The 12,937-nt window shown below is 41.9% G+C and overlaps 1 protein-coding gene across 2 annotated transcripts in view; it reads left to right on the top strand.

Moving 5' to 3' along the window:
- The window catches only part of GLP1R (glucagon like peptide 1 receptor), an 85,895-nt gene that overhangs the window by 63,441 nt on the left and 9,517 nt on the right, over positions 1–12,937 (top strand). For both annotated transcript variants that reach the window (XM_030036095.2, XM_030036096.1), the window contains exons 8-10: positions 5,295–5,355; positions 9,460–9,529; positions 10,257–10,345. In XM_030036095.2, coding sequence (XP_029891955.1) covers positions 5,295–5,355; positions 9,460–9,529; positions 10,257–10,345 — 220 coding nt within the window. The remainder of the gene's footprint in view (positions 1–5,294; positions 5,356–9,459; positions 9,530–10,256; positions 10,346–12,937) is intronic.

Raw genomic sequence — 12,937 nt, 5'->3', positions numbered from 1 at the left:
GGGAAATGTCTTGCTTATGTCTTCTTTTTCTTTGTAAAAGCAGACTTTCATACATTTGTGTCAATCTTGAGTTCCACATATCCTACTGCAAAAACAACGGTTTATGCCATTTTCAAAGCTGATGGGGGGCGGGGGGAAGCAGAAACACTAACAGCATCAACAAACAAAATTCTTAATAGGCTAATGGCAGAGCAGGTAGATGAGTTTTTCCTTTCAGTGTGGAGATCAGCACAACAGCAGCTAAACAGGATGTTGATTCAGTCATTATCACTTGCAGAAAAAAAATCTGTTGCTATACATTGCTGGTACCTGGTGCTTCCTTCCTCTGGCATAAGAGAAATCCTTGACCACAGATCTCACCTTCTAGAGAGAACAAAACATTTGCAGAAGGGGGAAAGAAAACAATGTCACTACAGAGATGAAGATGATTACCTTTTTGTTTTGTTTGTTTCTCGGGATATGCAGACTGCTCTTAATCAGGGTGTCCAGAACACCAACTCAGTGTTGATTGTGTCCGAGCCCAAGTGAAGAGTCGCTGAGCTTGACATTGACTTCAAGCAGCTGTGTCAGTGCTGTATAAAGTGGTCTCTGGAGAAGAGCAGTTTATACTGTAATGCTGTTGTATGCATCTTTCAGCAGCTTTTAGTGGAAAAAGGACCTGATCACATTCAGAAGCAGGGAGGAGGGAGGAGTGGGGAAACAGCAGCAACACCCCACAGTGTGTGTGACATCCAGGCAGGAAGAATGACAGGAGACAATTTTCAGCACTAAAGGCTAAGAAGAAAATGTTAATAAAAAGCTAAATGTTCTCTGAGCTTCTGTGGCAATTTTAGACCCAGCTGCACTTGCAGCAGGGAAACTGCCATAAAAAATAAATAATCCCCTTCCTTCCAAGCCTTGGCAATCCAAACTTGCTCTGAGGAAGAATACTTTGAGGGAATGAAGCTATTAAAGGCAGGAAGCCTGGCTAGGGTGTCAAAATCCACATCCTGATTGTGAGGAAGATCTGACTGGAACACAGCCAGTAAAGAAACCTTCCTTCTGAAGCCCCCAGTATGAACTCAGTGTAGCAGCAACAGGATGCATTCATTGCACTGACCACTTCTTGTGTGTTTTCAAATGAAAACTGTGTTTCAGTCAAGGATGTGAAAATAGGTTTTGTGTCCAGACTGATCTTGGTAGGAAATAAGTCTGTCAGGAGTTTCTCTTAATTCTCTTCACTTTTTGTCTTCTGGATTAAACTCTTTCATGCTTTTCCTTTCTTAGAAAGAAAAACATTTCATCTTTTCTTCTCACATCTTCAGTGCTCTTAGTCTTTTTACATCTAGACATGTTTATCGCTTCTTTCAGTTCCTCATCACATACTTCCTGCATTCGTATGTCAAGCAGTTGATCAAGTCAGACCACCCTGGATGGTTTCTGAGAGAAAGAGGAGGATCAGAGTTCTTCTGGCAGCAATAGAGTCATTCTGGTTTGTGTGCCTGATTGTCTTGGAGGTTGAACTTCTCACCACATGGAAACCAGTGATGTCATCTGAAATATGAGCTTATACACAAACTCATGAGTCCTAAAATGCTGTATTTGGAATATGTCCTTATTTAAGGATCATTTAAGGCAGAATGGCAGTGCTCTGGTCCTACAGAGACAAATTTACTTCAGGAGGAATCTCTAATCAGCACGTGAGGATGAGGGGAGCCTCTCTTGCTCTTCATACATCTTTCTTCCCTGAAATTGCCTTTATGTAAAATGTGGTACAATGCAAAGCTAGAAATACCGTGTGTCTGTAAGAATGAACACTTGCTTGCACCTCAAGGTAAGGTAAAGAAGCTAGCATGGAACAGCACCACCTGGTGAGACCTTTCATGGTACCTGCTACTCAAAGGACTCCAGAACAAGCCTGAGCTTTTCTGTTCTGTTACCAAAATATCTCAGACTCATTAAACGAAGAGACTGATTTCTACATGCTGTTATCAGGACACGGTAACTTCCACTAGCAGCTCCACAAATTGCCCTCTTCTCTGCTCATTAGGGACAGTGGAGCATTGTGAAAATGTCAACCAAACGGTGGTTCCTGTGCAGAATTTCTCACAGCTTCCTTCTCTAACCTACCCCATCCTATTATCATTCTGGATAATGCCTGGTTTTCCAACTCTTTTTTTTTTCCTTACTATGCAGATACCTGTCCAGGTGTAGAATATGTAAGCTAGAGTGAAAATAAGTAAGTCATGCTGCTTATATATGCAGTGGGGTTTTAAGATGTTGATTTGGCAGTTCCATTACTTTCTCATCATCTATAATATATATTATTATCTCAGCCTATAATTCAGATGCCCTGTGCCCTGTCATTTGAAGTTGAACTTTATTAGTTGAGCTGTAGGCATGCTTATTTCCTAGTACACTTGACAGATTTCATAATCACCATGTAGTATTCAAAGAATTTTGTTCAGTTATCAGCCTGAGAGAATTAACAAGGCAGAAGCTATTATGAGCAGGCTGTTGCAGTTTCTGGCATCTTCAGCAGTGATGTAGTACAGAGAAAAGTAGACGTTACCATTTCCAGAATACAGACACCTTTCTGTGGTTACTTAATCTGGGCAAAGATTGATCCCGGAGCTTTCTGTATAACAAAGAGCAAAACCAGGAAGAGTTCAGCCTATATTTTAAATAAGTGCATCCTATAAACGGGTGCAGTTTTTTCTCAGATATCTGATATTCTTTGAATAGCAGCAGCAAGAGAAAGAAGAGTAGGACTGAAAGTCAGATGCACCAAAACAGCTGCATGTTGGGAGCCCAGGATTGGAACACAATGCTGATTCTGTTAATGAATGATAGTCATCTGTAGAGTTTATTCAAGGAGTTGTATACAGTTTGCTTCCACTGCCTGCTCAAGTCAGCCAAACTTCTCTTGACTGAATGAAGTAACCAGAATAATATTTGCATTTGTGCCAATTAATGCAGGTTATTTAGGTATCAAGATTGTAAATTAATCTATGGAGAGCCTCAGTGATCCTTGCAAACTACAGTTATTGCAGAGGTGCTGCAGACTTGCTCTTTTGCTGTTGTGAATGACTTCTGCAGACTTTGAGGTAGATTAGGGAACGTTCTTGGGGCAGCCTCCTCTTTAGATCTTGACTAGGGCTTTGGAAAACTGGATGCATTCCCATCTGCTGAGAGTGTGTCCCAGACAGTGTTCAGAGCCACCCATTTCTTAGGACAAGACTTTGTGAATTTGGTAGATGTCAGATGGTTTGCATGTAGACTTTGCACTGACGTTCAAAGCTTACATGTATGTATTGCACTGTTAAGTCCTTCTGTCTCAGATTAAATGTGTATTGCTAGCATGGAAAATAACATGACTGATGGTGTTGCAACACTAAGGCACCAGGGGCCTGCATCACAAGTGGGAGTGGGCAGAGGATGTTGAACAAGTCACCTGGTACACGCTGCCTATTAATTTGTATAATATTTGCATAGCAGGTACTGATGCAGTTCAATAATACCAGCCTCTCTCTAGCTAGGCTCTTTTGAAATATAATATTAATATCAGATTCTCAATTCAAATGTCAAGTAACGTGATTAAATATGGAGAGATTTCTGACGTATCCAGAAGATGGAGATATCCACAAATCGTTATCACTCGATATATCGTTCCCTGCACCTTTGTGCTCCCAGTGTTCGTGTCTTATCCTGTAAGTTTCATATTAAGATGTCTTAATTCTCAGCAAAGTCAAGAAAGGAATAATTCAAACTCTAATTAGTTTCTCTGAATCAAAGGCTCATTTGTGTTTGGAAGTGATTTGTAATGAGCCTGTTCTTAATCTCTTATGCCACTATCAAAGCAGCATGGAGTTCTCAGTAACTTTGCTCCCAAAATATTGTGTACTCTTGGTATCAAGTACATCCATGGAACATGTTCAACCACTTGCCCCAATGATATCACTCAATTCATTCTTTGCTATTATTCTAATTTTTTTTTCTTGCTGCTCTTTATTCTCTCTCTTTTTTTAACTGATTAAGGAGAATTAATTGGTCTTTTGTGTCTGTAGTATTTAGCTATTCTGATACTAGAGAAAGAATGCAGTACAACAAGACAGAAGGTTTTTACAGATAATACCCATTACAGATACTGCTTGTAGATTTTCAGACTGCAGGAGATCACCGATTTCCCTGTGGCTTATGCTGTCAGGAACTGTGTATTTGCTCTGTGCAGTGCTTACTGTTGCACATTGATGTTCTTATGGTCCCTTACCATATTGGTTCTTAAGAATGGAATAACAAAGCACATTAAATGTTGCCCTTCCTATACAATGTACATACATCATCAGACACTCTCCAAGGAGGTACACAGAGGAATTAGACCAACTTGATTCATCCTTAGGCAGAAATTCCTTATCCTGCTCGTTGAGTCTCAACGTGCTTTCCTTCCTTGTGGGCTTTTTTGGCATTCCCTATATTGAGTATTGGTTGGTAGACGCAGTTTAAAATTATTTTTCAAGACCTAGGCATTTCATAAATGAAATAAATTAATTTGAGAGCCTTTGACATTGTAAAGCAAGTAATGACTGCCAGCTTATTTGGCTTTTCTCTCTTCCCTTTACACCCCAGATAAACTGACCAACTGTAGCACACACACTGTCAGGTAAGCATAGGACCGAGCCTCTTCCCAAAGACCGGATACATCTGCTGTCTTTGCTGCAGCTGCTCAAGTCCATGCCAGTACCGCAGCCCAAACTTGGGACTTCTCTGCGGGGGAGGCCTGAGCATGCTTGCTATGTGTCGTGTGCCCATGGTCCCCTTTGCTGTTGGGGGTACGTGGGGCTGAGTGTGCTCCAGCCCGATGCCAAGAGACAGCCTGAGCTTGGTGCTGCCTGAATACAGTGTAGCTGACCCACAGGCAGAAATGTGGATGGAAAGGCTCAGGTCAGAGCACACTGCGCTCCTCTCTAGCGTGAATATAGAGGCTAGCACAGCTTCCAGAAATTTCGTTCCCTTGGCCCCTCTGTGGAACTTTCCACGGAAAAGCTGGCATATACCAAGTATGGGGGTGATGGTCTGTTGTTCATTTTTCATGCCTATTAGGAGCTAGGTGGGGGCCCAGACAAAGTGAGTTACATGCATTAGTTACTTGCAGGTTAGATTCCTCCTCCTACCATTGACAGCCATCTGTGCTGGGCAGCAGCTGCAGCCTTGCCACCAGTTAATCATGTTGCTCATTATTATGTAGGGGGTTTGTCCCTCTCTCTGTTTTCCCTGTCTCTCAATGTCAGTGTCAACCTTGTCTCCTTTCTTCCCAGGTGTGCCAATGCTGTTTGTTATCCTCTGGGGAACTGTCAAGTACCTTTATGAAGATGAGGGGTTGGTTTAGTTCTGATTTTTCTAGCTACCTCGTTTGTGCTGTATGTGTGCACCAGCAGGTCATTGTTTGCTTTCTGTTCAGTCTGGTTTGCTTTGGCAATGTGCTGAAACCTCACATAATTGCTTCTGTTTTGTCTGAAGGTCTCGCATAACATTTCAGAAAGGAGCGTATGTTTCTTTCTGATCAGAACTTTCTGCATGTCTGAACAAATCTATCTTTTTGCAGGTCAAGGAAAGGTATGTTTTGTTTTTCTGTAGTTACGTTATCAACAGTAGAAGTCATCATACCCAACCAAGACTGCTCCTGATACTGTGCCTTTGGCAGTAGCCTTTACAGTCGTGCTTCTGAGGAAGGCAAAAACCTCCCACAGGATTCTGCCTCCAATTTGTAGTGGCTAGCTTATGCCTAGCAGCAGACATGCGATTGCCTGTTCTTGTTAAAGTTTCCGTTATTTAGATCTTCTTAAAATAAAGGCCCATTCTCTGTCTGCTTATGTTAGTCTTGCTGAAGTCAACTATACCACACACAAGACTGCTGCAAAACACAAAATACTTTTTGTCCACTTTTACCTTAGTGGCTGTTCTGAAAAATTGCCTTTATATATGCTTTGTGTACCAAATAGCATTGTAGTTTGTTGGTTTGTTTTTTAAAAAATAAAAGGGAGGAAAGTGGCTTCCTCGTCTTAGTGACAGTGACTGCCTGGAAATATTTGGGTAGCTTTCTTTGTGATGAAATAAATAACTTTATGCTATTTCCTTTTTATTCTAAATATACTATTTATTGGGTCTTCCTCTTACTTAGTTTCCCAACAACCCAGCCAGCACTTTTGTAGAGGGTCTTTTTTTCTTTCTTCCCCCCCAGACACAATCCTTGCTGGAGAGATGCTGCAATGTGAAAATTCAGTGTAGTCAGAGCCACCCCCCGACTTCTTTCTGGTGTTCCTGAGTATTAAGAACCAGGGTTTTTTTAGTGTCTTTCATAGTACTGAACAAGTTCAGTCAAAGCTGCCTTTTCTGGCTTAAGCAATGCTAGGATTTTCTGACTTTCCTTTTCAAGGTTGACTTGATAATATTCTGTAGCAAGATTGTGGCTGTACTGATGTATTGCAAGTTTTGTTGAAATTGCCAGAATAGGTATAGAGAACACATGGCCTCTGAACAGGCGACATTCTGTGGACATATCTTCCCATTGATGTAGAAAATGTATTCAAAGTGCTCATGCTGAGCCTCCTACATTATGTAGTGCTCAGAGCTGATTTATGTTTTCTATTAAGGAAAACTGTCACTCACTGCCTTCAGCGGACCTTAAAAGGGGCAATTTTGCACCTTATTGAATTTTCTAAATCTTGTATAAATATTTGTAAAATACAGCAATAAATAACCACATGTAGCAGCTTCTCTGAAAGGCAAGATTTCTGTGCCTTGGGCGGGCATTTGCTGGAGCAGCCAGGGATATCTTTCTTGCTGTTTGCCATAGCGCTGTCACCATGGATGTGCAGCAGGCTCTAAATTTCATTTGTGACTTAAATACTTCCCTGGCTATGAGGAATGACTGGAAGTAAATGTGGTCGGGGCTGGGAATTTGAGGCAGTCCTGTGAACATAGCCATTTGAATGAAGGACTGAAGCCTGCAAGACTTACTTGGAGACTGGCTCCTTCTTCCCTTACATGTGCACGTGTAAACTCCTTTAGAAAGCAGCTGCTGTTTTAAAAAGTTGAGCTATTGAAAAAGACTTTGTCTAGATTACAAATAAAACTAAAGGCAAGCTGTACTTTTTAGTTATTAGACTGTGCCTAAAGAGCTGATACTTACACATCTTTGTTTCTATCTGCAACTAATTATGGGAGCAAGACAGCCAGCCTACAAACTTTTTAAAAAATTGAGCCGTTCAGCTGTTCTTCAAGGTAAAAATTTAGTGTTTTCATTTTTAGAAAAAGCATACCAGATTGGTAAGCAAAGGCAGAAACTTACCAGTAGCATTTGTTTCACTGGACCAATTCTCTATTCACAGCTCTGAAGCCATTAGTTGCTAAGCTGCTTCTGAGTGGTGCTGAGCAAACTGCAGGGATAGATCGCAATCACAATAGATGTTGGTGTATTTATCAGTGTGGCAATCCCAGAAAGCACAAATGGACAAGAAATCATGTACAGATCTATCAATTTTATTTTCTGGGCACTTTAATAGCTGTGACACTTTAATTGGGCTGTAATGGCTTTTTTATTGCACATATTTGTATAAATTTAAAAGTAGCTAAAACTGCTGTGTGCCACAGGAAGCAAATTAATACACAGAGAAATGTAGCAGAGTTAATGTAAAGAATCATTTCTCAGCCTCTGTCATTATCAGGAAATTTTAAAATTGCCTCTGCTTCCACTGCAGCTAGTCAGAAAATTAGAACTCCACTTCCAGCCATGCCTATTATCCCGCCGGTCTTGAGAGGTTCAAATAAAATTAATTTTAAAGGCTCCATGGAGCTGGCTCCCAGTCACGTGTACCAATTAAGAAGTTCTTCTGTTACTCAGATTGCAGCTGAGGTATGCTGACTGCATACAATATGTACACCTTTTTCTCTGGTATCTAAAATACAATTGAATTGTAGGTTGTGGAGCTGCTGGTTGCAATAATATGCTTGTTATATGCATTAAAGTGAGATTGAAAGGGAAAATGAAATCCTGAGCCCTTCCCAGGCTTGTAGTACCTGCAAGGGAATGTGGAATTGCCACAGCCAAGGTGCTTCACTTTCCTTTCTAGTATGTGAGCACGTGTGGGTGTGTTGTTGTAGCATGGATCCCTTCCACATGCTGCACGGTTTGCTAGTTTCTCTCAGGTTGACTGTCCCATTACAAGTTTGGGGAGGGTTTACTCTCCACCAACATCACCCAAGCTGAAGTTTCATAGGCCTGTTAAGAAACCTTAAGGAAAATTGAGCATATATAAGTTTTGGCAGATAAGATTTGGAGATGAAGAGAAATTTGTTTTGTGAAGGAACCTGTTTTCTGTAGTGCTGTTTCATAGTTTTATGCCTGCTGGCTTTACTGATGACTGTTGCTTTTGAGTAATGCTGAGCAATTTGGCAGGAGGCTAACAAAGTTATTTCACAGAAATATTAAGAATGCTGTCTCTGCGGCAACAAGGGAAGTGGCATATGAATGCTGCCCCAACACCCGGGCCGTTGTGCGCACACATGGCCCATCATACAGTCAGTGGTGGCTGGCTGTGGCCAGGGTAGGACTTAAAAGAACTAGATGTACAAACTCCCCAGTGTAAAGTTCACTTTGAACCAGTGATCCGAAACTGTGGCTTTCAGGCATCACTTTTCTTGCGATTGTTCTCCAATATTGCTCAAGGACACAGGAATTTAAAAAGCTAAAATGAGACTTATGGGGACAGTGAAGTATTATATTGCCTGCAGCGTGTTACTTACTTGGCAGAGGGCTCAGCTGGCCGACAAAAGTTGGGAACTATTGCTCCCATCTTTGATTTTACTTGCTTATAAGTTTTAAAACTCCCTTTGGGCCTGAAACCTGTACATATACACTGAAGGAGCTGGAGTTTGCCGCCTTAATAAGGACAAATAAAATAGACGACTGATCTAAATATTGATACAAGAAAAGTGATGATAGGTAATGGGATAAAGAGCTAACAGTTAAATAATAAAATGACCTGATACTGGAGACCGAAGAGCAATAAAAAATAATGCAGAAAGTGGAGGATAAGAACCACGCAGGAAAGGTCTGACTCAGACTCCCCCCGTCTCCTTTTCAGCCACATGACAAATTTGACCTTGGTTTTAATGGAGTAAATCTTCACAATTAACTGATGATAATTCATAGCAAATTGTGGAGGACAGCTAGCCATTAGTGGGCAAGAAAGGCCGGCAAGTAGTACCCAGTTGGATTATGATAGCTGCAACAGTACAAAGCATTCAGTGTTTCTAAGAAGCAACTGCATCTGTTTCCATGTCAGCATGATGTGCTTTCCTGGTATCTAGTCCTCAATATTGTTTTCCATCTGCATTGCTGTGACAGAATGAAAAGCAGGAGATTTTAGTAATGTACTGAAGCTTTTTCTTCTTGTACCCTTCTTTTTGCTATCTTCCTAGTTGCTGGACCAGAAACTATAACATGAATTACTGGTTAATCATCAGACTGCCCATTCTCATTGCCATTGGGGTGAGTATGGGGCATGTGCAGTGAGCTGGCAAATTTCCAGGAGAATAGAAGATGATATAGTACACAGAGCAGATGTGCATATGGCTGTTGTGCATGTCCAAAGGCTAATAACCTTTGAGGGTATTGACATTTTCATTCAGAAATGTGATTTTATGAAACCAAATTCGTTTCTGTCACTGGAATTCCCAACTAGCATTTTATTTGTTTAATTTGGCCACATGTTGTCATGTTGCAGTGCCAGCACACGATAACAAAACAGCATGCCACAGCAATCCAGTGAACTCCCCTGTGTGCAGAAAGCTATGGCAGGTGGTACAGGGAGGCAGAAGATAATGTTCCAGGTACTGGGCTGCAGAAGAGCAACAAATGGTGTGGCATTGTGGAGAAATGCCACGTTCTGCAGCCACAATACTGTGTCAGCCTCAGACCTCCAGACAAGGCAAATGGGCCAGCCCACACCTTTACTATGTCTCACTCCCCAGAGATGTAGGTAAGCTCCCCTGCTTTTAGTGAAGTGCCTGCATTTTCAAAGGTGACTTGGGCACTCACAGAGGATGTATTTAGACCACAGTTCCTTAGCAAGGAGTTGAGTTCCATGGCAAATTCTGTAGCTGCAGAGTAGCAGGATGCACAGGGACCTACACATGCATACACAAACCAGCTTTTTTGAACACTTAAGCACACATGTTTCTTGATAATGATATAAATCCTTCTTTCATTTCTCCAGGTAAATTTCCTGATCTTTATCAGAGTTATATGCATCATCATCTCCAAACTACAGGCTAATCTGATGTGTAAAACTGACATAAAATGCAGGTATGTCATATGGTGGTCTGACGCTTCATACCCATCAAAATGGAAGTAGGCAAGGAGGTACATGAAAGGAATGGATTGACAAAGGCAGGATTTTCCAGTTCTGATGGCTTGAAGCCATTTAAAAGTCTGACTGTAAATTTACTCTGTCAAGGGAGAAAGCCCTTGCCCTCATGACTTCTGCGAGCAGCAGGAAGGTTTGATGCAGGTGAGCCATTTCTCAGACGTGCATGTACATTCATTTCTTCATGTTGCATGTTCAAAAATCTGCTGTGTAAACAGAAAGACTTTATCAGAAAAGGATTTACCCAGCAACACAGCCTTCTTCACTGATAAAGACTATAGTCTTGGTGGTCTGTCTGGAGGTTGGTGGTTATAGCCAGAAGCTTTGGGGAAGTCTTTTACCCAAAAGAGTTCAGTTCGTTGGTATGCTTCTGATGATAACAAGACCAGTAGTCAGAGATTCATGTATCAGAATTTTTTGTCCCCCCTTCTTTTCTGCTCAAAGACAGTGGAAAAGATTTTGGGTGGAGGGAAGACAGAAATGCTGTATTAGAATGTGTTGTTTTAAACAAGGATCAGTCTAGGTGCCCAAGAAAGTCACTAGCTTAGATACGTTTGTGTATAGAAAGGAGAAAAGTGTTTTGCTCTCAGGCCAGTCTTTCCTTCACCTGTCTCTTGTTGCTCGTTCATTTGACAAAGAGAGCGAGCTCACTGTTCAGTATGGCAGCAAATCCCTTCTCTCTGCAGAAGGACTGGAGTTGTGGAGAAACTTCTCCCCTTGCTCAGGGAAAGGATCTTTTTTAGGGAGGTCTTAATTACCCAGGAAGCCTTTTCGTAGCACTTTGTATGGCTTCCTGTTTAAGGCAGAGCTCTCTAAATATCCCATCTAGAACAATTAGCATTCATGAAATAAGCTAGGGGATTGCTGTACACCTACACAACTCCCCTTTTTTATGCAAGCGGTGTCTCCAGAGCCAATTCAGTGTCAGCCTCCCACTTCTACCTCTTACCTCAGGCAGGTGGTGGTGGAGCAGAGCCTCCATCACAAGACTTGCTGGTAAGCTGCTCGTTTAAACAAGTCCCACTTCTAATGCAATGGTCTGCCTAGATCCACTAGAGATCTGCACTTCTGCTTACCTGTATGTGTAAACTGCTCAATTTCAATACTTGGTTTGATTCACCAGCCCTTGGTCCTTGTGTATACAGGACATTGGCAGGCCAGTGGATGGGCTGACAGGAGCCTTGCACTTGGTATGTAATAAACCCATGCAGCAGTACAGGATGGCCACTGACTGGGGAGAAAGCAACTTTACAGACCCAGGGATGCTGGAGGACAATGCTGGAGGTCAGCAGCGTGCCCTTGTGACAGCATAGGCTGACTGCATCCTGGGCTGCACTAGCAAGAGCATAGCCAGAAGGTCAAAGGGAAGTGACCATCCCCTCCATTCAGCACTTGTGAGACTGCTTCTGATGTCCAGGTTGAGGCTCCCCAGTACAAGAAAGACAGTGTGTCCTGTCCCTCCAACCCCATGGGACTTGTATCAGTTTTTCACCAAGCTAGTTCAGGGGCTGGACCAGATGACATAGAAGGAGGTGGTGAAAACTGGGTTTATTCAGTCTGGAGAACAGAAGACTAAGCAAGGGTTTAATTGCAGTTTTCAGCTACCAAATGGTGGTTATATAGGAGATGGAGATGGAGACTTTTCAGAGGTGCATAATGAAAGAACAAGGTCACAAGTTACAGCAAGAGAAATTCCAATTGCATGTTAGAGGTGAAAAAAAATTCACAGTGAGTGTGGTCGGTTGCTGGAAGACAGGCCCAGAGGGGCTGTGGAGGACCTTGGAGATACTCAAAACTTGGCTGGACACAGCCCTGAGTAACCAACCTGCTGTGAACTGGAGTTGGACCAGAAACTTCCAGAGGTCCCTTCCAGTCTGAATGATTACATGATTCAGAATAGCAGCCAACAGCCTTAGGGCACATAAGATCTACTGACAGCCCTGCTAGTTGAGTGATTATGTATCTACCAAATTGTCTCAAAACATGTTGTTGTGAGATGTTGATAGTTTCTGTGGCCCAGGATAGCCCTATAAACTCCTATGTGAGGCTCAGGTATCTTTCATTATGCTGTTGGGTGGCTAGCATGTATGTCTATCAAAAGAGAGTTAAGGACCATTCTTGTGAATGTTTTCCTGTTGTATCCCTGAGCATTGCTCTCTCTCAGCTGAAAAATGCTTTATTTCAGGTTAGTTTGACTTTTTTCCTTTGCTAGCTGTGTCTTTGAACTTGCCATTTAAATCACAGAGTGATTGCTCACTTTTAAGACAGTTTAACTGCTTTTACAACGTGTTCTGCATTTACAGAGTTTACCTGCATTTACAGGTTAGTTACAGTGTTTTGAAGATTTAACACACCTCAGATGTGGGAAGGAATAGCAAGTACTCCTCCGTTTGCCAGGGTATTTTTAAAAGATTCCAATTATTGATAGATTGTTTCTTTCAGGCTATCAACAAGGTAGGTTTTGGTCATCTTTCCCACTTACAGATGGGGAAAAGGATACACAAGAAGACATCTCAGGTACAAGAAAGCAC

Source organism: Aquila chrysaetos, chromosome 13 (assembly GCF_900496995.4).
Source record: "Aquila chrysaetos chrysaetos chromosome 13, bAquChr1.4, whole genome shotgun sequence".
Taxonomy (NCBI): domain Eukaryota; kingdom Metazoa; phylum Chordata; class Aves; order Accipitriformes; family Accipitridae; genus Aquila; species Aquila chrysaetos.
Note: the sequence above shows the minus strand (reverse complement) of the source record. Positions and strands in the feature narration are given on the sequence as shown.